General features: G+C 39.0%; 1 protein-coding gene across 1 annotated transcript; it reads left to right on the top strand.

The window, feature by feature from the left end:
- The first annotated feature begins 2,784 nt into the window (after positions 1-2,784).
- Positions 2,785-26,646, top strand: DGKE (diacylglycerol kinase epsilon). The gene is made up of 11 exons (XM_073310347.2): positions 2,785-3,806; positions 10,057-10,216; positions 12,919-13,038; positions 14,173-14,316; positions 15,828-15,985; positions 16,368-16,419; positions 19,573-19,686; positions 21,210-21,281; positions 21,922-22,049; positions 22,377-22,488; positions 22,817-26,646. The coding sequence occupies exons 1-11, from the start codon at positions 3,349-3,351 to the stop codon at positions 23,006-23,008; spliced, it is 1,710 nt and encodes a 569-aa protein (XP_073166448.1). The 5' UTR covers positions 2,785-3,348; the 3' UTR covers positions 23,009-26,646.
- Positions 26,647-26,925: the final 279 nt, after the last annotated feature.

Genomic DNA, 26,925 nt, shown 5'->3' with positions numbered 1-26,925 from the left:
ACACCTGGAGGAGGGAACATACATTTACATAGTCCTTGGCCGAGTACAAATTTGCAGAGGACAGAAAACTGAAAAGGCCAGTCAATGCCAAGAGAAGGATCAGATTTAAAGGGATCTAGATAGAATAGGGGCATAGGTTGACAAGATCATGCAAAGCAACATGGAAAAACTATGAAATAAAGAGGACAGAGATAATGAGTGGCAAAAAGGTTTAGAGTTAAATAATACACTACAATACACTAAGCAAGAAAAGGATTGGGGCCTGATAGTAGACATCAAATTATAAAATCACTGTCTAGTAGCAGGAGGAAAACAGGCTACTTGGATTTATTAGTGTAGACATATATCAGAAGAAAGCACATTGGAACAATGTAAGGAGATGCTGAGTTGGGGTGGATCCCTTACTGCAAGAAATTTAGTTTAAAATGGAAAAAAGAGGGACAAGGACAGTGTAGATTAGAAAATGTATCTATGTTCTAGCTATCTGGAAAGGCTATAAACATTAGGATTGGATTTTCTGGAAAAAAAGAGATTAAATCAAATTCAGGCCACCTCTTCTGTAAAGGTGTAAGCGGCAAAAAGATAAATGGGGAGGGAAACAGTAGGGTGCCAGTATTTTGTTCTGCTGTTTCAGGCTTTCACAAACCCCAATTTCTGGAGGCAGAAAGAAGGCAAAGTTGTGTGGGAGAGGGCATGGTTAGCACATTTTAGTACAACACTACTTGACCCAGCATCCCTTATACTTTAGGCTGGTGATTTCTACTCTTAACAGCAAAACTCAGCAGAGGAGATGTGCATAGAGCTGCAACTTGGTCAAAGGCTGAGTCCATGATATTTTTGCAGCTTTTATATACACCCATTTTGTTTCACAAAATTGAATCAGACCTGAACTTAGCCTAAAAAGAGAATACCACGAATGTGGTAGTGAGTAGCCTCAGAATACAGAAAGGGCAGATGCCAGGAAACTGACTGGGAGAATGACGAGCTCAAGAACAAGAATATAAACTGAAACTAAAAATAGAGGGGAGTCTCAGTGCAGAATTAAATCTTACTTTCTGTTGACAATTATGTAATGGAATTTAGAGAGAAATTCTTTATGTTTGAGGTAGTAGAAAGAAAAGTTACAACAGTATAAGCCTACCCACTTAACCTGCAGAAGAGACCCTGTGTTTGCTTTGTTCAGAGTCCTGAATTTCTACTGTACTCTAGCCATTAAATTTGCTCTGGAGTTGCTGAACTGCAGTTCTGTGTGAATGGCTGAAAATAAGCCTTTGATGGGCTCTTGAAAACCCAACTGGAGATTAAAAAGGGAAAGCATAAGAATCTTTAAGGAGCCAGTACAGGATTTAGGATTTTAGAGGTCAGGCACTGGTATTAACGAGTGAAGCCCTGTGCATTGTTTTCAAAAAGTTACAGAGCCCTGTGGCAACGTAGGACTGGATTCTGCCTTCAAATTATATGAATCTGTGGTGACTCTGCTACCCTCGGCACAGTGACTGCCGAACCACACCCATGGTGCCCAGAGCAGACTCTGCGCACTGTATCTTTAGATGGATGGCTGTTCCTAGTGGGGTTACACCTCTGTGCTGGAGGGGCCCTTTACTTTGCAGACCATTCATTTTCAGTCCCTGAACCAGAGGGGCCTTTGTTTTACCCTGCCCTGCCTATGAGTCCTCAAGCAGGGCTGCCCTGCCTGCTTCCCCTCCTCTTTCCCGTGCCACTCTGCCCCTCCAGTTGCCTGATTCCCCTCCTCTCTGCTGGACCCCTCTGCCTCTTACTGGGCCCCTCCATCTGCCTCTTTCCCTCCTCTTTCCTGTGCCCCTCTGCCCCTCCAGCTGCCTGCTTCCCCTCCTCTTTACTGGGCCCCTCTGCCCCTCCAGCTGCCTGCTTCCCCACCCTCTCTGCTGGGCCCCTCTGCCCCTCCAGCTGCCTGCTTCCCCTCCCCTCTGCTGGGCCCCTCTTCCTATGCCCCTCCAGTTGCCTGATTCCCCTCCTCTCTGCTGGGCCCCTCTGCCTCTTCCTGTGCCCCTCCATCTGCCTCTTTCCCTCCTCTTTCCTGTGCCCCTCTACCCCTCCAGCTGCCTGATCCCCCTCCTCTCTCCTGCACTCTTCTTCCTCTGCCCCTCCACCTGCCTCTGTTTCTTCCCTTCTCTTCCCCTCTCCTCTGCCCCTGCCCCTCCACCTGCCTCTTCCCTTCCCCTCCCCGGCCTCCCTCCTCTCTTTCCATCCCTCCCTCTCCCCATTTCTAGGCCTTTTCCGGTTGCCAGCCCGTCTCCTAGCAACCCCCATCAGCAGCCCCCGCCCCCCGCATGGGGCCTCGTCTCGGCTCCTTCCGCTTCCGCAGCTTCCCCAGCTCATCCCCCGGCCCCGCTGCTGCGGCTACGAGTCGCCCCCCCCCCCCCCCCCGGCAGTGCCGCGAGCCGGCCAGAGCCGCGGCCGGAGACTTCTCCCGCCGCCGCCATCCCCTCCCGCCCACGGGTGAGACCCTCCCCTCAGGGGGACCCCGGGGCGCGAGCAGGGCCGGGGGGAGCTGGTGGGGCGGAAGCTACTTTGAGGGAGGGGAGTGTCCAGGGCGGGGGAGGGAGGAGGTTGCAACAAGGTAGGTACCTAATTCCCGGTCATCATCCCTGGGGGAGGGGTAATTATCCTAGGGAGTGGGGGAAGGGCGGCATTGGAAGGGAGGGAAAGAGAAGAGCTGGGGGGGGGGGGAGGAGGGAAACCCCAAGAGAAGGAGGTTGTGATATTGGGAGGTTGTTGGGGGGGGGGTCAGCATTGTACCAGGGCTTTCATGGGAAGGGGAATTAAAGCGAGACTTGATGGAAACGGAGGCTGGGTGGAGTAAATAGTTTAAAAGGGTGGGGTGTGGTAGATGCTGGACCAGTTTGTGGGCAAGGGGTAGTGCCTGACTTAAGAAGAGGCAAGGTTAATGATCACACCCCCTTTTGTGGCCTGGCTGGGAGAAGCAGGTATTGGGAGAACAAGGCTATTTATATCAGGAAAAGTGAGGCTGATCATTTGTCAGAGCAGGTGTCTCACAAGAAGGGTGGGTTCTGATAGTAATTGGTATATCAGACGCAAGGGGAAAGAAAGGGTTTCAGGATAATACCAGGGTGGAAAGAAAAGCAGAGGTTAATTATCATGGTAACAAATATAGGGTATCCAGTTGTGAATCAGGCTTTAGGGAGAAAGGGAGTATAATAAAAATAGGGGGAAAGTTAAAGCCTACAATAAAGGATGGTTCCTAAACCCACCCACAGTATCCCTGAATTGGGAAGTGAGCCCCAAGTTAGCCCTGCTTGTCTTGTTTAATTTGACCATTTAGACAGGGAAAGCTAAAATCCATAAGGGATGGAAGGGGAGGAAAACAGCGGTCCTCCCTCCTCAGGAGTGTTTGCAGACTGGAGTTTGGCCTTTTGGACTCTGTGCTCAGTGATCCTGCCAGTAGTGATCACCTTGTGGTGCAGTTTCCAGCGATCCCGGAGGCAGGTGCTGAGGCGAGACATCTTCCGCAAGAGCAAGCACGACTGGCATTACACAGATCTCTTTGGCCAGCCCACCTATTGCTGTGTGTGTGCCCAGCACATTCTCCAGGGAGCTTTTTGCAACTGCTGTGGGCTGTGTGTCCACGAAGGGTGTCTCAAGAAGGCCGACCGGCATTTCCTCTGCAAGGAGATTATGATGAGGAGCAATGGTGAAGCTCACACCTCTATGGCACATCGCTGGATCCGAGGCAACGTCCCGCTGTGCAGCCATTGTGTCGTATGCAAGCAGCAGTGTGGCAACCAGCCCAAGCTTTGTGACTACAGGTACAGCGGAGGAATGTGCTTGCATATGCAGGAAGTACAGTATTATGTCATTATTGTAATTGCTGTGGCAATATTTGGTCATCTTACTGCTAAATGAAATGCTAGAATAGTTCAAGCAAGTTGTCTAGCATGAAGATCCGTTAGAATTTCTCTCGGGGCCTGATATCAATGAGACTGCTTATGAAGTAAGGTGCTATTCAGCATGAGTAAAGATGGGAGAATGGAGTCATAAGTTAGGGGTAAAGCATAGCTCACTATGTCATCTATTTTATTATTATTTGTATTACTGTAGCACGTAAGGCCCCCAATCAAGAATTAAGGCTCCATTTTGCTAGACGTTGTACAGGCATGTAGTAAGACAGTCCCTGTCCCAGAAAGTTTACAACACTGCTCCTGCAACAATTTATAATTTGTTTAACTTTACACACTGTGAGTAGTCCCATTGAGTTAAACAGAACTACTCACAGTGCATGAAGTTAAGTAGGTGCATAAATCTTTGCAGGATTGGGGCCTGGACTTATGACAAAACACAATACAAATTAAACAAGTATAAGTGCAAAAGTGTTCATTCCTCCTAAGACTATATTGTAAGCTTCTTAGGGCAGGGACTCTCTTTGTTCTGTGTCTGTACAGCACCTAGATCAACAGACTCCTGGTCCGTGAGTAGGTCTCCGAGTGCTACAATACTACAAAGAATAATAATAAGCACAACTCCCTGTGAAAGTTAATGGCGAATTCTTAAAATGTCACCTATTAACTTTTGATTTGGTATTATAGATATTTATATTATAAGGTAATGATAAGTTATCTCAGTACCCTGAAATTAGCTTTTATTGATTTCAGTGGGACTGCTTGTAGAGTAAGGTACTAGTCAACATGATGAATGTCATGGAATTGGTTCTGAAAAAGAGAACTGGATAAATTAATGGAGGTTAAGTCCATTAATGGCTATTAGCCAGGATAGGTAAGGAATGGTGTCCCTAGCCTCTGTTTGTCAGAAGGTGGAGATGGATGACAGGAGAGGGATCACTTGATCATTACCTGTTAGGTTCACTCCCTCTGGGATACCTGGCATTGGCCACTGTCAGTAGACAGGATACTGGGCTGGATGAACCTTTAGTCTGACCCAGTATGGCCGTTCTTATGTTCTGTAAATATTATCCTCGTGGACCAAGTTCTGTTTTCGGTTACTCCACTGTAACTCCATTGACTTCACTGGACATACTCTGGATTTACATCACTGTAACTGAGACAAGAATTTGTCCTCTTATATTTACATCCCTCATTCTACAGGATAAGTTTCTCGAGTGAATTCCTGGCCCCCACCCAAGTCAAAAGGAGTTCTGACACTGATTTTATTGGAGTCAGGATTTCAACCCAGTGTCATCTTATGTATGCCTGCATATAGGTTTTGTCACGTGCATGTTGTTGTAAATTATGCATTGACTATTTGTGGTCCATTTTGTGGCTGTTTTTTGCAAGGCTCTGTTTTGTGCCTTTGTTTTTCACTAGGCTATCATGAACAAAATATAAGGTATTATACTGTGGGATGGACAGGTGCCTGCCGCCTCATATTTACTTATGCAGGTAATTTTCATGAGGCAAGCTAATTAGAAGAACCACTTCAGGAATCTTTTGCCAGGCTCTGAAGCTGTACAGCAGCATGGACGAATAGTCAAAGAATATATTTCTATGTATAAAACTACTATTCTTCTACTGTTAAACTCTCGTTCAGTCTTGGCAATCGTTTATTTAATACTGGTTGCACTGTTGCGTGATTCATTTGCAGTTTACAACATATATTGTATCTGTTTCCCATCTTTTCTTCCTGTCTCTCTACAACATAAATTGTATCTGTTTCCCATCTTTTCTTCCTGTCTCTCTTTCCTCCAGTGGAATTTTTGTGTTTCTCAAGTTTCATTGTTTTTTCCAAGATTTCAGGAAATAATGTATTTATTTAGGATGTCTACATAGTGCTATAATTAACTGTGCGTAGTACTTTGTATAGAGAATGAGGACACAGCATTTTACTCCAGAGGGTTTACAATTCCGGTGACATACACATACTGTGATGTAGAGAGATTATAGCAAACGAGAGAAGGAGAGGGATACACAAAAATAAGATTGAGGTTAATTGTCTTCCATGGTATGCAGAGTGTTTTTATTTTTCTAAAAATAATTAGTGCATTGGTATTAAGGAAATAGTGAGTTATTGTTGAAGGGAGGTTAGCAAAAAGATGAGCTGGAGCTTTCAAATAGTCTCAAAGTGAACAATAGCATTCAAAAACATCTTTTGGCAGTCAGCTTGTATGATAAAGAAAATAGAGTGTTGATCCCAAGCAAAGTATGTACAGATCTGGCATATTTGTTCATTAGTAACTGCACTGTCTGAACTCTTTCAGCGTAAAACCTGCCCTAGCAGCAGATGGATATTCCTGGAGTTCCTCCACTGTCTGTCTAGATGTATGTCTGGACATTGGAATTGTCTTGCACATTGTCAGAAGCAGTGCGAGCTTCACAGTGAAAGTTTGGAGGTTCAGTACTTACTTGTAAATTAAATCTGCTGTTACAGATCAGTTGTATTCTGAGTTTTCCTGGGCACCTACTCTTAGATAATCTTTTCAGCAGCTGCTGATTGCTGAAAAACCCATGACTGACTTCCCCCTATTGTTCAGTTAAATATCTTTGACACAGATGAGAGTAAGTGCATACTAGGGTAGAGGAAATTTAATTGTGTCTATAATGTTACAAAGGAATTATTTCTTTCCTTGATTATACTTGCTACCTATTTTTACCCAGCTTTTATATGACACCTTGTAAGCGAGTAGAGCTCCAGAAGAGCAAACAACTAACTCATCTGTAAGGAGCCTCAAGTGTGTTTGATTGAGGGCAGGATTCATGGCCCACAATGAAAAGAAATGGTCACCCATCAGGAATGTCAGTGTCCATGGTATTAAGAGCTGGATTAATCGAGGGACTCCAAAAATAGCTTCCACAGGTGCTTAAATCAGGTTCTTGGATGTAGTGACCAGGATTAGCCTTCTGCACATGATGGCAATAGGTATTATAATATTTCCCCCTATATTGGCTCTCATCAGGACACCTGTAGGAATAAGTTAAATAGCTGAGCAACTATGTGCTGTGGGATTTTGTGCTACAGCTTTCCATAATGCTGTACAACTCTTAGAGCTTACGATTTAAAGGGATGCTGTCAACTTTGAAAACTGACATTATTTACAAATTTATTATCTTCTTACTAACACTCAATTGTTAAATTAAAAAGCATTTTTGAAATTCAGTTTATTTTTTACTATTTGAAATTTCTTTTTTCAGTTAATGAAAATTGATGAAGCTATTTACACTTTCACTTTCAGGTTTTCAATTCTGCAGTGTTTGTGTTGCCAGCTGTGCAAGGGAATATTTATTTGCTTATAGCAACTGTTTCTCTTGGAATTACAAAAAATGTTAATGGTTCCATTGCTTTTAAATTTCGTAAAAGCTCATTTTTACAAAATCCTAAATATCTGGCCAAACTTGAGCTGACAGTGACCTTTCAGTAGTGGATTTGAAGCACAATGTGTTTGTTTTCCTTAATTCTACAGAGAACTTGTTCAGTTTTGTTTGTTTGTAATGAATTATGAATATGTAGTGTGTCTTGTAATATTTAATAGTAATCATTTTGGTATAAATATACCTGGAGTATTTTTTTTAATGAGTGCACCAAAAAATTAGGTGTTTTGTTTCCTACTTGGTTAACGATATAAATATCTGCTCTGTTTTTAGATGGAAGTAAATATTGTTCCAGGATGCTATTTTGTCAAGTTGTCCAAAGGTCTGAAACTTGTCTAGTTATATTTTGATATCTGCCTATTTGAGTCTATTCCCAGTTCCTTGGAAATAAACGTCTTGACTTTCTGCACACTCCATGCTGTTAATGCTCATGTATTCCAGCCCAAGACTGTGTGCACAGTGTAGTGTGCTGTCTACATTCACTTTTTTTAATACAGAAGTTAGGCAGTGAGAAGAAAGGCATGAAGAGTTAATTGATACCATGTCAGCAGTTTTTCTATATTTGCCTGTTCGGTTGTGCTGGCAGTAGCAACAGTAAACACTAGTTTCAAAAAGTAAGAAATGACAGTATAAGTTGTGCTTTCCACTTATTAAATCTTTGTTACTGGAAGAGGAGTAAATGCCAGAAAAGCCCAGATCTATTTTCCTATGTGATAACGATCCACGGTTTTCTCTCCTTTATGTCACTCTATGTGTGTAAGTCCAGTAAAAGGGAGAAGAGAGGGTATAGTTATTTGATCAGAAAATATGTATATGGCGGGGGGGGGGAAGAAACTACTTCATCTCAAGGCAGGTAGTAAATTATCTACTGACAGTTTATGCCATTTTTGTCTATTTAGGGAATTGCATGTGATGTGGTTACTTGGACTTGACTGTTATTATTATGAGCAATGTGATATTGAGAACCTTAAATATACTTGCCTCCTATTTATATTATTATGAGAGAATATTTGTTTCATAGCCTACAAAGCTCTGTGTTAGAGTTCAAGAATGCATGACTTCTTAACTTCACATAGTTTAAGAAAAGTATTTGGTTTTCTAATGTATCATACAGGGACATTAGAAGTGGAAACGACCTACTTGGTAAGCTAGTCCATAACTCTGTCAGTGTGGAACTCTTCCCTACAATACATTTACTAGTGCTTTGTCCAGTCTAGTTTTAGTGTGCCAAGCTACTTTGAGAAGGAGCTGGCTTTTTCTTACTATTCAGTCTGAATTTTTTATTTTCTTAATTTCATCCCACTAATACTCTTTTTGTCTTGAAGATCAGATCTAATAAGTGCCAATATGTTCTAATTGGGGTCACTGTGCACGTAAAATCCAAGAGTACCCGCTAATAACTCATTTGTCCCATGGTTCCTCCAAATCTGCTCTGAGTTTTTCTGAGTCTTTTTATCCGCTCCGCTGCTCTCTACCAGCTACACATTTTAAAATGAATGGTTGTTTGTGATTTAAAAAATTGTGCTAAGTGTGCTGCAGTCTCATGCTGCATCGCCACAATCACCATTATAAACTTTCTCCATCATCTTCTGGTCGTTCATCCAGGGCTTTGGAGCGGAGCGCGGAGCAGCTCCAGAGCAGTGGAGCTGCAGGTTTTTGCCTGGAGCTGGAGCGGAGCCGGAGCACAGCTCCAAAGCCCTGCTTTCATCTCTCTATTCTGCCCCCATCCCTATCCAAGACCACCCATTAAAATACAAACTTTTCTCAAGTCCTCCTTTATCATTTGAATCCTCAGCAGTATCCCACAGCTTCTTTGTGTTTCTTGTCTTTGCTTTCCTCAAACTGGGAAAAATTCAGTCTTGTGCAGTGGGTCCACACAAGGCCAGGTATCCCATATAAAAGCCTGCACTAGTAGGTTTAAATTGGACCTTACTAATGCATTGTCCAGATCAGATACGTGGGGATAGAGTCATCCACTGTTCCCGTCCTTGCTTGGCTTTGTCCTTTGCTTTCTCAACTTGTTATGTTGTGTGTGTTTAGTTTAGTTCCTTGTACTGATGCTAGTGTTCCACAGATGTCAAGGATCTTGGGGCAATAATCAAAAAGAATAAAAAGTAATTGCCACCTGGTACTTAATTATTTTAATTAGATGCCCCATTACAACATTAAAAATATTGTATATCAATCACTCGGATTATGCATTTAGAAACACAAATTTTTCTAGATCTTTTTAACACTTCATCTATTTTATATGGCTTTTTCAGTTGTTCCAGAATATTGCCGTAGGGATTCAAAACCAAAAATGTGATTATATATCATTATTTTCTGAAGTATCTTTCCCTACTGTAGGACAAACTGTTACGAAGTTTGATTGTAGCAGGTTTCCCCCAATAATCAGTCTGATGCCTGCTAGGGTTTCCCCTAGTTTGATTAATAAAAAGATATTTTTAGACCATGTTTACTCTCTTCTGTTAATTCTCTAAGAAAAGGACAGCTAGTTTTTCTGAATTAGACCCTGCAAATTTCCGAGCGTGTAAGTGATGTTGATAAAGTAATTTAAGGCAAGGTTCTACACTATTATTTTATGATCCCATTGCATAACTTGTGCTGTATTAATATACCTAATTTTATAAAGTGTTTTTGCGTAGCCCTATATAAGTAAACTCAACCTTTCAATCCAAACAATTGGTTAGAAATCAAGTTAAACCACCATTTGAACTCTTTTTGTTTCTGTTTTCAGGTGCGTTTGGTGTCAGCACACTGTACATGATGAATGCATGCAGAATTCTTTAAAGAGCGAGAAGTGTCGTTTTGGAGAATTCAGAAACTTAATTATTCCACCATATTACTTATCCACCATTAATCAGATGCGTAAGGATAAAAGAATTGATTATGGAAAGGTAACTTTATTGGGTTTTTTTTATAATACATAATTCTAAATATTAAATAAGTGCAATGATGTGGTGGTGGTTATACACTGAATCAGTGTTTGAATACATAAATGCTAAGTGTGTTGACTTGAATGTATTAGTCATTTTATTAACATCCTGGTTGAGATTGAACAGATTTTTGCACGTAATTATTCTGAGGTGACACTGAGGCTATAGTGCCTTGCTTTCTTAAACATCTTAACCACAACTGTTTAAATCCCATAATCATCTTTAGTCAAAAATTCCAAAAGTAATTTATCTTCAATTCCCTGTTATATGTTAGAGAATATTCATTAAATCTTTAGCAAAATCTGTCAACAGAGCCATTTAAAAGAAAACAGTTTCCATGCTCCAAGCCACTACTGTAGATATTGGAGAGAAATCCTATAAAATCTTTTTAAAGGGATACCTGATAAGAATAAGCAGGGGATTGGACTAGATGACATCCTGAGGTCTCTTTCAACCTTAATATTCCATAATTCTATGACTAAGCCTGTTAAAGAATAAACTTCCATTTTACCCCAAAATTAAATATTGTGAAAACTAACAGACCCTTCAAAGAGGTACAGCTGTCAAATAAAAATATTTTCTGTGTACCAAAATAGAGCGTATTGCGTAATGCAGAGTGTCAACACTCACAGTACTACCACCAGTTTTGTGATTGGGGGACTGTACCCTGGAAATTAACGACTCAAATGATTTAGGGATCATAGTGAGCAGGCAACTCAACTCAGCATGAACTCCCCAGAGCGATGCTGTGGCAAAAGGGCTAATGGGATACTTGTATGTAGAAACAGGGAAGTAGTGAATAAAAGAGGGATGAGGTGAATTTATTTCTGTATATGCCATTGGTGAGGCTGATACCAGAACACTATGTACAGTTCTGGCGTTTACGGTTTAAAAAGGATGTTGGGAAAACTGGAGAAAGTACAGAATAGAGCTGAAAAAAGGTGATTCCAGGGCTGAAGAAAATGCCTGACAGTGAGAGATTTAAAAAGCTTAAACAGAGTAACAAAAAGAAGACAAAGAAGTAACTTGACTAGCGTATAAGTACATCACAAGGAGAAAATACCTGTACTAAAGGGCTATTTAATCTTCTGGAGAAAGGCAAAACAGGAACTGGTGACTGGAAGCTGTGCCAGACAAATTCGAAGTAAAAATAAGGCACACGTTGTTAACAGTGAGAGCAATTTAACCACTGGAGCAAACTGCCAAGGAAAGTGGTGGATTCTCTATCTCTTGATGTCTTCAAATCAAAACTGGATGCCTTTCTGGAAGATAGGAGTCAGGCAAACAGAAGTTATTGGGCTGGTTACAGGACTAACTGGGTGAAATTTAGTGGCCTATGATATACAGGAGATTAAACTAGATGTTCTAATGGTCCCTTCTGGCCTTAAAATCTATGAATGATTTCAGACCAATTTTAGGGGGCTCTTGTGATAAAACACAAGCAGCTCAGAAATGTTACCTGAGGTGTCTGCATTTCCCCCTTTAACCATTACAGGCTACTGTGCTGTTTATGCCACAGGCAGCCAACCCTGTGTGCTCTGAGCAGGGCAGATTCCAGGACAGCAGAACCAGCCCTTCTCCAACTTCAGTAGTCTTAGCCCTGCTATCCCCACCCCAGTGCAGGAAAGTTAATTGGATGCAGGAGCACAGAACAAACTTCCTCCCTGCAGGCTGAAGACATGGGACAACCGCTGGATCCTGCTAGAGGAGAAGTTGGAAAGTGGGGGCCTATAGTTTGGCAGGGGGTGAGGGGAAGAGCAGGCTATGGGAGCATGCTGCGGAATTGGGATGGCTGCAGGAACGTGCCAATAGGGAGCCTGGAGGACTGGCAGCAAAGGTGAGGGGAAAGGGAGTTGGTGCCAGCATTATTGTGTATGATTCAAGGTTGAATTTTCAACCTGTAATTCTCACACGCAAATTAGGGTATTCACAGGGGAGGTCAAAAATCTGAAGACAGACAAAAAGCAAGACTTTCTTCTTCTCTTTTTTATTTTTGGTTCTGTCTGCTGGTATTTGAACCCTTGAGGTTAGCAGTACTGAAAACATGAAGTCAATTTAGAGTGGAACTTGCATGTTTGTGTAAATTTGATAAAAGCTATTGGTAGAAATGTTCAACTTCGCTGATAATTTTCTGTATATCCCTTTATTATGGAAATCATTTGTGTTTGAACAAAAGCATTATCTGTCCTAAGCCATGTTTTGATTCTTCCATGAGAGTATAGTCCTGTGTTTAAGACCTCAGTGCTGCTATGGAGATAATTCTGATGTGATTTCTTTGCAAGATCCAGGTGTAGAAGAGGGAGGAACTGTTTGAAAGCTCTTGTTACAAATGATGATTAGCAAAAGTGGCAACAAGAAACTATGAAAAAACACAAAAATAAAATGACTGTTAGTAGCTGTATTTTGGCACTTCCAACTAAATCTTCATTGACTGGGAATGCTACTGGTTGAAATAAGTTGTAAAACTTAATTACTTATTTGCAAAGTGTGCTTGTTTCTGTACTTACTATAAAGAGGGAATTAGCTACTTTTTATTTAAAATTATGGAGTAATTCATTTTCTCTGTCTTTGTGTAAATGGGGAATGACGTTGGAATTCAAAGCCCCTCATTTCTTTCAGGTTTGTCACATTTATGTACATATGGAATTTTTTTCTTTCTGCAGTTGGCATCCTCCTATTGTAAACACTGGACCCCAATAATAATCCTGGCTAATACTCGTAGTGGAAACAACATGGGCGAAACATTGTTGGGAGAGTTTAAGATTCTCTTAAACCCAGTTCAGGTAATTGTGGAGGAAAGCCAGAACTATGTAATAAACTAAAGACTCAATTAAGATCACCAGCATTTTGCTTATATATGGATTACAGGATCTTTTTAAGCAGTTTGATACAAATCTCCAGCTAAGGAAACAGACTGGTGCAGTTCTCATTTGAAGAAAAATGGCCATCAGGATTTTAGCACAGGTCTGCAAAGGCAACTTAAGGAGGGTTTTTTTTGTTTTTTTGGTTTTTTTTACAATGAGTTTGATAAGGAGCTAGGTGTCACCAAGATTTATAGAAGTTGAACTTGCAATAATCCCCTCGCTGCTTTTATTTGCCATAAGTCTCCTATTCATTCAGGAAGGTATGACGTTTTTAAGATTGGGAACAATTGAAAAAACACTTCAAATCATAAGTAAAATCATAACTCTTTCTTTTCACTACATGATGCGTTGTGCAATGTCATCACCTTGATCACTCTGTCTGGTGCAACGGTCCTGAGAAAACTATGCGGGTTTGATCTGATTCTTTTGAAGCTTTTTAAATCTTAACTTTATTTGTGAAAATGGCAATACATCTGGCTATTTTCCTGTGTTGCCTTCTGTGTTGCCATTGTCCCTTAAACTCAGCTGAGAAGGCACAGGATGCTCTGACATAAGGTAGCTGTTCCTAGACTTCCTGATTACCTCTTAATTCTCTTCCTCCAAAGTTCAAAGCAAGAGCCTTCAATGATTTCTGCTAGTCTGAATTTAAGGTCTTTGTTTTAAAAAACCAAAAACCAAAAATCAATGCCAAGAGTAGTCTCAATGAATAAACTCTTTTTTACAAATTGAATTTTAAGTCTTTTTTTTTTTTTAAACCGTTTTTATTTCATTACTTTTGGTTCTTGTAAAAGTGAAGGATTGACATTACTGGATTTAAAAAAAAAATCCAATTTGTTTTGTTAATATGAATATTCACTGAAATAACTACTCACATGAATCTGAGTAGGATTTGGTCTTTGGTATGACCATTTGCCAGTGTAGTTGTCTGGAACTTATGATGATCAGTTTGCATCCTGATATATAAAAGTGAAGATGTTTTGATCTGTGAAGTAAACCCTACACTGTGTGTCTTAACTTACAGACATTTTCATTTTTATTTTCATTTGTTCGTAGGTTTTTGATCTGAGCAAAATTTCACCTGCCAAAGCACTCCAGCTTTGTACCTTGCTGCCTTATAATTCTGCTAGGGTACTTGTCTGTGGTGGGGATGGCACAGTGGGCTGGGTCCTGGATGCAATTGATGAAATGAAGATAAAGGTATGGTGTTTGAATACCTTTGCATGTATTGTGGTGAAATACACTTTGGCCAGTTACAAAAATTAAGCCCTAATCTCTTATCCGGATATGGGTCATTCCTATCTTTCAGAGTAAACCTATTAAGAAAAGTATTTGCTAAGTAGCTTATATACAATAAAGAGATACAGACTTTGAACGTTTAATTTAGAAGCCATTCTGCTCACGGAGTGTAGCCTATTTTATGCGTTCCTTTGCAATCTAAAGAGAAATTTAATTTGCTGTTAATGGACTTATTAATATAGTAAGGTTCTTCTGCTCTGGCTGCTTATTTCTCACCAAAAGTATTCAACTTCTAAAGCCACCAAAAATAATGACACAATTGCAGTTTGTGACTTTAGAAAGAGATTAAGGGACAGAAGTAGATAAATTATTAAAGATTTGATTTTCATTATACTATTACTTACTGACAAGAAGTGAACAAACTTTGTGTGTTTAGTATTGTTTCTAAATAGAACACGTTTTCAGTTTAAGAGGTGTCAGCAAGAACTCCTGGGATGTCTAATTCGATTGTCACCCTTTCTGCCCAGTATCCACACACCCACCTCCTTTTCTCTGCAGAAAAAAAGAAAACAAGTGGTAAAGTTCTCAAAATTGGATAAGAAAAATGTAATTTCCATTTCCCAATTTTCTGGAGTCAAAGTGAATGTTATATTTAACTAATAATACTTTGTAAAGTACTGTACTGAAAGCTGCAACTGGGACATGATGCATATCATAAACCTATGAATGCTTTTGAGACATATTTGCTGGAACAATGAAATATGTGGAAGAAAAATGTCTTAATAGCCCTGCAGAGCTAATGTACTTAAGATGGTGTGAGCTGGATTCTAGGCCCTCTCATGCCTCCTTAGCAGAGTTCTTGACAAAATTTTATGCTCCTGAAAACGCATTACAGGCATTGGCAGTACATAGGTATTCCTCTGAGGGCTGGGCTGTAAAACCTTTATCACTGGTGGTAAAGTGAAGGGAGAAAAGAGCCCAGCTTGACTCTCAGATCCCTGGTTGCAGGGCTGATAATAAGAAGAAACATCCTTTTTCTTATAAACATATATATCCTGATTAAACAACAGTAACCACGATGCCCCTTTTCAAATTACTTCTCACAGTTGAAAACTTAAATCTCACAACAGCTCTATGAGCTAGGTAGATACACCAGCTTTACAGAGGGGAAGCTAAGGCAGTAAGGGAAAGGCAAGACATTTTCCAAAGGGGCTGCTCGTTTGGGGATATGTTATTTTTGTGCATTTGGTATTTGCCTACTTTAAAAATTCCACCTTTCATATTTTCTTGATCCCAAATGCTTAGATTTGACATTTGCCATGCTTACAGTACATGCTGTGCCACTCTGTAATAACCATTGAAGCAGCTTTTCTGTTAATGGTGTTCAGCTATCTTCAGAATTTCTGGGGATAATAGGGAGGGAGAAGACTCTAGAAAAGGAGATTCTAAAATATACCATTTCTATGTCACAGGGACAAGAACGGTATATTCCACAAGTTGCAATCTTACCTCTCGGAACAGGTAATGACCTGTCTAATACGTTGGCTTGGGGTGCAGGTTATGCTGGAGAAGTCCCAGTGGAACAAATTTTACGAAATGTAATGGAGGCAGATGGAATTAAACTAGACCGGTAAGTAACACGGTACAAAGGTGAATCCCACAGCACCTTTACTATTTTGTCTATAAACTCCAGAAAGCATTACCGATCAACAGTAACACCCAGTGACCGCAGAGTTTTGATAGGGAAACACAAACACGGTGTGCACAGGTGTAACTGCTCCAGTGGGAAACTAGGGGGTACTGGATGTCAGAGATGGAGGAGCCTATGCTATGCAGCTTCTCCAATGCTGAACCTTTAAATATTTAACCAAACCTCTGAATCTTCCGAGGAACATCCATCTTCTGATTATAATTTCTTACATCGCAGTTGTTGGTTTCTTATTGCAGTTTGAGTTCAGTGAGAGTAGTTCATCTTCTGTCACTTGGCTAAATAATAGCCTTTTGTTTTTCAGATGGAAGGTTCAGGTAACAAATAAAGGATACTACAATTTAAGAAAACTAAAGGTATGGTTTCAAAATTACTAAAATTTGGATCTTACCAGATGCTTGTATTAACTGATTATTTTATTTCCTACTTGCATATGCTTTTTAAATAAAATAAAATAAACTGCCAGGCCTGAAGGTTGTATAGTAATAATACCTCGCAGATAGAGCACTTTTCCTCAGAAGATCTCAAAAAGCTTTACAAAGGAGATCAGCACCATTATTCCTATTTTACAGATGGGGAAACTGAAGCACAGGGAGGTGAAATAATTCCCCCACAGTCACTCAACATGCCAGTGACAGAGCCAGAATAGAACCCAGATTCCCTGTGTCCCAGTCCAGTGCTCTGTTCACTAGGCTTTTCTCTTCAATTCACAGTACCGTAGGAAAGTAGATGGAAGCTTTAACAATAATGGTATTGGAGCATTGAAAACAATGAACTGCGTTGTTAATTGGCTAACATAGAAGTGAAGCTGTTACGCAAGTTTACAGCAGTGATAAGAACGCTATTCTTACTACATGACAATCTTATAATTCACAATAAACAAGAATAAGAAAATAGGAAATGTGAGGAGGATTGCAAATCATGTGTTGCCACTCTGGAAAGTTTCAGAAAAAAAGATATAACCATTTGGTATATGGAAAAGATAAGTAACCTGCCCGTAAAGTGAATACTTATTTGAAAGAGTGATCTAATCTCACATGAGTTTTACACTTTTGTGACTGACATCAGTAGAGTTACCCCTGATTCTCATCAGTGTGAGAGAATAATCAGGCCCTAGTCTCAGGGGAGCGGAGGGGCTTGGAATAGTGTTTGAGGGAGTTGATATCTGACTTGTTACAGGGTTAGTTGAAGTTTCTGTCATGCAATTCCAAAGTTTAATTAACTGTATATATCTATATTTGCATATTGTAGTTAAGTAGCACCGTCTGCTGGAAAATATTGGGATCCACAGAAAGAAATGCAGGATTTACAGTTTCTTTTCTAGATTGCTACATGTTTTGCTTGCAGACCTGGCATTAAGAACCTTTATCTCATTTTTAGGGCTGTCAAACAATTAAAAAAATGAACTGTGTGATTAAAAAAATTTATTCATGTAATTAATCACACTGTTGGTAATAGAATACCATTTATAGAATACCATTTATTTAAATAATTTTGAATGTTGTTCTACATTTTCACATACATTGATTTCAGTTATAACACAGAATACAAAGTGTACAGTGCTCACTTTATATTTATTTTTTATTACAAATATTTGCACTGTAAAAAAAAAAGTTTTTTTCAATTTACCTAATACAAGTACTGTAGTACAATCTCTTTATCATGAAAGTTGAACTTAAAAATGTAGAATTATGTACAAAAAAATAACTGCATTCAAAAATAAAACAATGTAAAACTTTAGAGCCTACAAGTCCACTCAGTCCTATTTCTTGTTCAGCCATTCGCTAAGACAAACACATTTGTTTACATTTGCAGGAGATAATGCTGCCCACTTCTTGTTCAGAATGTCACCTGAGAGTGAGAACAGGTGTTCTCATGCCACCGTTGCAACCGGCGTTGCAAGATATTTACATGTCAGATGTGCTAAAGATTCATATGTCCCTTCATGTTTCAATCACCATGCCAGAGGACATGCATCCATGCTGATGACGGGTTCTGCTAGATAACAATCCAAAGCAGTGCAGACCAACGCATGTTCTTTTTCATCATCTGAGTCAGATGCCACCAGCAGAAGGTTGATTTTCGTTATTGGCGGTTCGGGTTCTGTAGTTTCCGTATTGGAGTGTTTCTCTTTTAAGACTTCTGAAAGCATGCTACACTCCTCCTACCTCTCAGATTTTGGAAGGCCCTTGAGATTCTTAAACCTTGGATCGAGTGCTGTAGCCATCTTTAGAAATCTCATATTGGTACCTTCTTTGCGTTTTGTCAGATCTGCAGCAAAAGCGCTCTTAAAAAGAACATCATGTGCTGAATAATCATCCGAGACTGCTATAACATGAAAGATATGGCAGAATGTGGTTAAAACACAGAGCCGGGGACATACAATTCTCCACCAAAGAGTTTAGTCACAAATTTAATTATTGCATTACTTTTTTAATGAGCATCATCAGCATGGAACCATGTCCTCTGAAATGGTGACCGAAGCATGAAGGAGCATATGAATGTTTAGCATATCTGGCACGTAAATACCTTGCAATGCTGGCTACAAAAGTCCCATGCGAATGCCTGTTATCATTTTCTGGTCACATAAATAAGACGTGGGCAGCATTATGTCCCATAAATGTAAACAAACTTGTTTGTCTTCGTGATTGGCTGCACGAGAAGTAGGACTGAGTGGACTTGTAGGCTCTCAAGTTTTGCATTGTTTTGTTTTTGAGTGCAGATATGTAACAACAAAAATCTACATTTGTATGTTGCACTTACACAATAAAGAGATTCAACTACAGTCCTTGTCTGAGGTGAATTGAAAAATACTGTATCTTTTGTTTATCATTTTTACAGTGCAAATGTTTGTAATCAAAAATAACAATATAGAGTGAGCAGTGTACACTTTGTGTTGTGTTGTATGTGTTGTCATTGAAATCAATATATTTGAAAATGGAGAAAAACATCCAAAAATATTTAATAAATTTCAATTGGTATTCTATTGTTTAACTGTGCGATTAAAACTGTGATTAATCGCGATTAATATTTTTGAGTTAATCACGTAAGTTAACTGCGATTCATCGACAGCACTACTTATTTTTAAAAATGCCACAGTGAGCAGTGAAAGTGCCAAAAGAAGCATTTTAGAACAAAGGATACTATGAAAGTGGTCATAGGGCTTTCCTTATCTCTGAGGAAATCCAAGGGTAGCCGAGAAGTGTGTGCAAAACTCCATGAATCCAACAATAATTTGTAAGTGGTGGCAGTGTATTGGTAAGTGCAGAGAGTTGGTGACTATTTTAATTTCATAGGACCAAATTCTGCTCTGTAACTTGGGTGCTTCTCCCACCCCTGGGTAATTCTCATCAAAGCACCTATATAACTGAGAGCCTTTAATCATTTTATGTTAGCTAAGAACCAGTTATCTGCTGCTTCAGATTACACACTCATAACTTCGAATTTGCATATTGCTAGGATTTTGTTTTCATGTCTCCATAATTTTAACTAGAGCTGTTGTCCCACAGGTGTTCACAATGAACAACTATTTTTCCATAGGACCTGATGCTCTCATGGCTCTCAACTTCCATGCGCATCGTGAGAAGACTCCCTCTCTGTTTTCCAGCAGAATTATTAATAAGGTGTGATTGATAAAATAGCATTTTCCACTTCTTGCCAAAGATACTGAGAATTGCCACCCTTTAATCAAATGACTGCAAATAGCCTCCATTAATTCATGGAAGTATTTAAGTATCAGCTGTTTTGTGTAACAGTCTGAGACAAACTTGGATTTTTTTTACATTGAGTAGCAATCAAGCAAAACATTTTTCTGCCTCTTAATCTAAGATCATGTTTTACTAGTGTCTAGTTTATTCTAATGCAGGGATAGGCAACCTATGGCCCACATGCCAAAGGCGGCCCGCGAGCTGATTTTCAGTGGCACTCTCACTGCCTGGGTCCTGGCCACCGGTCCAGGGGAGCTCTGCATTTTAACTTCATTTTAAATGAAGCTTCTTAAACATTTTTAAAACCCTATTTACTTTACATACAACAATAGTTTAGTTTATATATTATAGACTTATAGAAAGAGACCTTCTAAAAACATTAACATGTATTACTGGCACACGAAACCTTAAATTAGAGTGAGTAAACGAAGACTTGGCACACCGCTTCTGAAAGGTTGCTGACCCCTGTTCTAATGTGTATTTCCATGTTGTTGTTCCTCAATATCATGGTTATGCATTCTAGTACTATGGCCAAATTCTCTTTGACTTCCGTGGAAACAGCTCAGGCCACTGATTTATTGCAGTTGTGCAATACAACTGTGGAACTACACGTCCAACCTCGGAAACTGCCATTAGGATCCTATTTTCCCTTACGTGAAATTTTTCCTACATAGGGAAAGAGAAACTCTTCTTGTCTAGCTCCTGGAGTTTCATCTTCATTGTTCCATTGGGTGTTCAGGGTTTATCTCCCTGGGTCAGGAAGTTCATTCTCTTTCAGCAGTACATGTCTTGAGATGCACAGGGATCTTGGTCAACTATGCGGGACTGTTGTCTCCACGCAGCTGTTCTGCTGGCCCACCATCATGCTGCTATTGGCTTATTTACCACTCCATATTCCTAGGTTGTACAGTAGTGGCGAGAATATGGACTCTAGTACCAGCAATGGAACATGCTTCTTAGCGCTACCTCTTCCCGCCCCAGTTTTAGAAGAGGTCCAGTCCTAGAGCTCTTGTAGAGGAGCTTCCATGGGGAGCTTATGGTGGGTCTGGTGCATTTCCAGCCAGGTTCCAGCTGTTTGGGTTGCTCTCCCCTTCTGGAAGCAGAGGGAAAGACTCTTGTTCTTAATTACCTGCAAAGCAGTCTTAAGTATATTTATCTCTGTAGAGCTTCTCAGTCATTTGGAAACGTAATGGACTGGAGCAATGGCACTGCCCAACTCTGTTTAAAAGTGCAGTACTGATTTAATTTTGAAAGGAAAAACTTCCTTGCACTAGATAGTAATTACTGGGTCATCCTCTTCCTGAAAACTTAAAAGCAAAGAGGATACACAAATATCTCCTGTTACATAAAAATTTCAGATTGAGCTCTTATAACCATAATTAAATTATCTTCGTCTTTCTCTCTGTTTCTGATACTGGTTTCTCTTTAACTTTTTGTAGGCTGTTTATTTTTTCTATGGAACCAAAGATTGTTTAGTACAGGAATGTAAAGATCTTAACAAAAAGGTTGAGGTAAGATATCTGTGTTCTCTCGCTAACTCACTTTATTCCCTGGGGGAACATACATCTCCCTCCCTCAAGAAAGCAGGATCTTAAATGGAAATGATCTAGTAATTTTTATAAATAAAAAAGTCTAAGCAACACCTAAGTCTAAGTTTCCACTAGGTACAATCATAGAGACCTCTTAATGCTTACCTTTTGATATAAAAGCAAAATTAACTTGTGGCGACTGACTATTCAGGACTTACTGTACAGTATCTAGTGCCTGATGCTAAACCCATTGAAGATTCCCATTTACATTTATGGACTTTGGATCGAGCCCCTGCTGTAGCTAAAATCCCAATGTATAGGTAAAACTTGCTCCAGCACAGAGGGACTACACAAGTCTGAGTCACAAACCCTTGCAATTGTAATGTGCTAGTTAATAATAGAAATGGGGGTGGTAGGATACGGTACCATATTATGAAGTCAAAAATGTTTTCTAATATGTTTATATTTATTTTATAAATAACACACATGCTGATCATATGGGACCAGGTCCCATTGACTTCAGTGGGATGCCCACCCTAATGTATGAAGAGAAGTGGCACATGCCCAAGTACAGAATTTGGCCCACAGTAACTTACTAACAATCTGTTGTGTATCTGTAAAGCTAGAGTTGGATGGTGAGAGAATCGATCTGCCGAATTTGGAAGGTATCATCGTCCTGAATATTGGATACTGGGGCGGTGGCTGCAGATTATGGGAAGGAATGGGTGATGAGCCTTATCCACTGGCAAGGTATGCAGTGCCTTAATGGTTATAATATATACTTTTTTATTACAGCGTAAGGGCCAATGGGCTTACGTAAGCAGTCCCGTTAATCAGAGGGATTGCTCACATGAGTAGGTGCTGCAGAAGTGGGCCATAAGATTTTAAAGAGTGCATTGAATTTGTTATGCAGCAGAAGGCAAACAGATAGTTTTAAGCTTATGTACTGTAACAGTCACTTTCATTATAGTTTTATCTATTAATACAAAGACTATGTAAAGATTTTTTATACAGTTATTTCAGTGGTGTTCCCAACTATTTTTTTTTATAGTAAATTTCTCCTTTTCTAAAATTTAGATATGATGATGGACTGCTGGAAGTTGCTGGAGTTTATGGCTCTTTCCACTGTGCACAGATTCAGGTGAAATTAGCAAATCCTGTTCGACTAGGACAGGCACACACTGTGAGGGTACGTATGATTACCTTTACCCAGGTTTTTCAGTGAATGTGTCATCTTAGGCACTCAACTGCTGATCACGTCTTTGTCTTTAAAAGTGGCAGTTTGTCGGGGAGTCTGGTGTTCATCTTTGTTGGAAAAGTTAATTGCCCCTTAAATTGCACCCACATAACTCCATTATGGACACCTTATACATGTGCGTAACTAACAATATACTAAGATTCTCTACTGGGAGGCTAAAATCTTGCTGTATCAGTACATAGGCAATAGTTGTAAATGAAGTATCTTTGGCTGGAGTGAACTGTTATGATTCTATATACGCTCTTTTATTTAATACCAGCTGATTCTGAAGAATTCAAAGATGCCAATGCAGGTGGATGGAGAGCCATGGGCACAGGGACCCTGCACTGTTACCATAACTCATAAGACACATGCACTGATGTTATATCACTCGGGTGAACAAACAGATGATGATGCTTCCAGCATGTCTGAGCAGGAACACACAAGGGAACAGACGGATGAAGACATATAGGTTCTGAAGAATTTTACATAATATATTAATCAAGTCTCGTTAAAAAACTTAGAACATTTAATATATATTTAACTATCTCAATAACTATACCTTTATGCAGTAAGGTGTAGACTTGTGAGTGGCATAGGGGTAAAAAAAAAAAAAAGCCATGCTTTCAAGTATTAATGGAAAATCCTCCAGACTAACCCTTAGCAAAACACTTAGGTGTATACTATCAAAATGAAAATCTCACCATAACTTAAGCTGATTTTTCTTAAGGCTAAATGTCGTTTTAGTATGTCTTGAGAATACTATTTTCTCTTTTAAATAAGCAGTATGTCTTACTCAGTTCAACAATATATTGTGAGGTGCACATAAAAGAAATAGCGAAATGTGACTTTGGGTAGCATGACCATCTTTTAGGACCTATGTAAGAAGACTGTTTCTTTTGGTGACAATTGGCAACACTTTAAAAACTGTTACAGATAACTGATCGTGTCTGATGATGATCTGAAAATAGCAACATGGCAAGTCAGTCTGTGCCACCCCATTGATCATAAATACATATATGATCTGGTTCAGTAAAAATGTATTATTTGCTAAAACAGATGGAGAACACATGTAAATTTTTCTTCCTGACTAGGTCATGCAAGGTGAATAATAGTTTGCGGGATTTAGAACTTTATCTCCCATTTAAATTTATGACCACAAAATAACATTATTACAAACAATGATACAAAAATTCAGAATAGATGTAACAGTAGATATAAACATCCTGTTTAGGTAACCATCAACATTTCTCCAGGTAAATATTGATCTAGGTGAAGCTTCTCAGGTTTAAAACTTCGTGGTCGCCTCAGCAGAAATCAATATTTGCTCCTTAGTTATTTTATGAGTGAGTAATTTAACCTACAAAGCCAAGAGCTTGAAGCTAAGGAGTAAACCTGTCACTAATCAGTCCAGTTGAGCGCATGTACTGCAGGTGATCTCCAAACAGTAACTGAACTTATAGTAGACGTGTGCTGCATACGTTAAGCCCAGTGACAAGTTAAGGAAAGAGTCTTGGTCTAAACACTGAATTTTCTTACCTCTTTTGTCATTTTAAGCCAGTGCCCTCAAATAACTTTCCTTTTGTTTTCTGTATGCTAGTTTAAAGGGACACTGTCAAGTAGGGTAGGCCATATATCTACATTTTGTAAACCAAATGGAATTGTTTTACAGAATCTTAAAAAAAAGTTTCCATGGATTACCTAATGTTAATGAAAACTTTTTTTTTTTTAAATTTATTTAAGCATTTTTGTACAGGTTTATGGAAATCAAACACAACAGCATTATATGCATGCATGAGAGACCAGGGAGTTAAACAGACCCTTTCTGGTTTAAATTTTCCATGCTGAGTGAAATGCAAAAAGCAAACATAGTTTATATGGTAAAAAGTTAATTACATTTTTGAAACTCTTCCATTTTTAATAATCTTTCAAGATAAAAATATGTTTTAACTTGACAGTGTCCCTTTTTAAAAGTTTACATGCTAGATTCTAAATACTACTGACATTAGTAAATTCGTATTTAGACAGATTTGCAAGGTGTTCATTTATATATGTGATTAGAATGTAATGAATTGTAAATGTTGACAACAAATGTAAATTTCATACTTGGTATCCTTATAGACCTTCTTTGAATTTGTAATTTATCATGTAAATACACAGCGATTTTGAGTCACAAAGGTCCACATAAAAAGTAAATTAAAAATTCCTAAAGTAGATATACCATGTTATAGATAAATCCACTATCCAAATCTTCTCTAGTTAAAATTGACTTTAGGTTATACTAGCTTAAAAATCATTTTAAAATGGTACGCCTCTATTTTATTTATTTATATTTGAATAACTTATTCACACTTATTTTTAAAAATATTTATTTAAGTATTATGTTCTTATCCTTGTGTACTAATGTTTACAGGCAAGTTATAAAGCTCTGTAAAAACTGGGTATGTATTTGGAATGCAGATACATTAGAAAGGCAATGACAGGGTTGCTTGATGTAAACTTATTAAATTGTGTTGGGAAGAGTCATCTAAAGTTTATCTGGAAATTTTCAAGATATATTTCAACACTCATAGGATCAAAAACTGTTCCGAATTTTTAAAGTTTGAACCCCCAGCCTACCCTTAAAACAAAACTTATAAAATGCTTTTTTCCTGGTCCTAGAGAGAGGGTAGATTGAAAATCCATCCTGTCTCTAGATCAGTGTTTCTCAACCTCTTTGACACCAGGGACTAGCTTGCTGCCTTCCTAAATTGTGTCAGGGAGATCTCAGGGACCTGCGCCAGTCCATGGACCAGTCATTGAGAAACACTGCTGTAAATGACAGCACAGTTGGTGAGAGTAAGTTGTCTCCCAATTTGTTTTGTTCTTGGTTGGAGGAAGGAAACGTAGGTACAGCACTTCAGACAATGGGGTATTGGCCAGCAGGTACTGTATGCAGACAAGCTGGATCCTTCCACTGACTGCAACTCACTGAGCACTTCTCAGGATCTGATGCCAATTGGGTGAAATACTCTCTGGGCAGTACAAATCCATGAATAGCTTTGTAGTACAGGAGGAGAATGGGCAGTGAAGGTAACACTTCATCTAATACCTACTTAGTAATTTTGGAGAGCTGCTTTCTGAGGATGGCCCTAATTGTCTCAGCCAAATCATTGCTCTTTGCATGCTGATGGGCGGAGAATTATGCTGCACGTATGAGCAATTAGAAGTGACTGAATAGTTGATGGGTAACAAATTTAGATGGTGTATGCTTGGAAAGCCTTTCAGAAAACTCTGTTTGAGGATTGGAGAAGATTGCACTCGCTATAAATTTTTATCTCAAAGTCAGATATGCCATACCCACTTTTCCTGCAATTGGCTCTAGTTGTCTACAGGTCAGAGGACTTTTTAAAAACATAAATGTTAAGGCTAGAGTTTAAATATGTCAAGTGATCACAGGAATCTTCCAATTCCCAACTTACCACCCTGTGGGGTTTTGGGGGTTTTGTTTTAAACTTCTCTTGCTCAACTGTTTTATTTTAATCAAAACTTTTCAGTTCATCATAAATTTAGAGTCAGATTCATGACTGTGAATTTCTCCCTGTGCAACCACTTTAGTCTGACTGCAGAAGTTATAAGTCATTATCATTTGCCCCCCACGTATAATCTGCATATAAATTAAATAAAGACACTTTTCAGTTTTAATGGTAGTTGCTCATGTGCTATTGTATATTTATCATGGTTGTGAATCTGATGAAATTCACATTTTTAAAAAAAACAGATGTGAGAAAACATGAAGCACCTGATACAGTTTTGTCTATTGATTATCCTATTTTTAATTAAAAATAGGCTTTGACAATTGGAAACATAAAAATATTGCAATATATTAGTTATTCAGAAGAGGGTGCTCTGCTATTGAAATTCATGCCCTACTCTAAGAAAAGCAACACAGCATTTACGGATGACATAAATTATGAATACATTTAATTTCTTAGAGGCTTTTCATAAGCATATTAATTTGAATAAAATGTACAGCTGTAGAAATATTGAGAGATTAATTTAGCAAGCATTCAGAATATTCATTCACAAAGCTGTAATTCTAGGCTATGTTGAGATTTTATTACAGCATATGCTAGTGTACCTAAAGATCGGTCAGTGCTTCTGTTATAAATCCTTTTCCTGGGTTTATAACCTACAGGTTAAAATGTTTTTGGCGGGCTTAAACTTGCGCACACAGCCTAGATATGGAGTGATCTTTTTTCTCCCCTCACAACCCCCTTACTTATTAACTTTCACAATTTGTATATAATATATCTATTTTTCTTATAGTAGTTCACAGGTCAGAGTAAAAGTTCTGTATTCTTGAATATTCTGCAACTTGTTTGTGGTTTTAAAAGCAATGTTCCCAAT

The sequence above is a fragment of the Lepidochelys kempii genome, chromosome 14 (assembly GCF_965140285.1).
Source record: "Lepidochelys kempii isolate rLepKem1 chromosome 14, rLepKem1.hap1, whole genome shotgun sequence".
Classification (NCBI taxonomy): Eukaryota; Metazoa; Chordata; order Testudines; family Cheloniidae; genus Lepidochelys; species Lepidochelys kempii.
Note: the sequence above shows the minus strand (reverse complement) of the source record. Positions and strands in the feature narration are given on the sequence as shown.

Bases quoted from the DNA above. Each gene is read 5' to 3' on its own strand.
- DGKE (XM_073310347.2), top strand. From the start codon at position 3,349: ATGGAAGGGGAGGAAAACAGCGGTCCTCCCTCCTCAGGAGTGTTTGCA. The intron at 21,282-21,921 runs GTAAGATATCTG...GTATCTGTAAAG, and splicing joins ATCTTAACAAAAAGGTTGAG to CTAGAGTTGGATGGTGAGAG. The intron at 22,489-22,816 runs GTACGTATGATT...ATTTAATACCAG, and splicing joins GACAGGCACACACTGTGAGG to CTGATTCTGAAGAATTCAAA.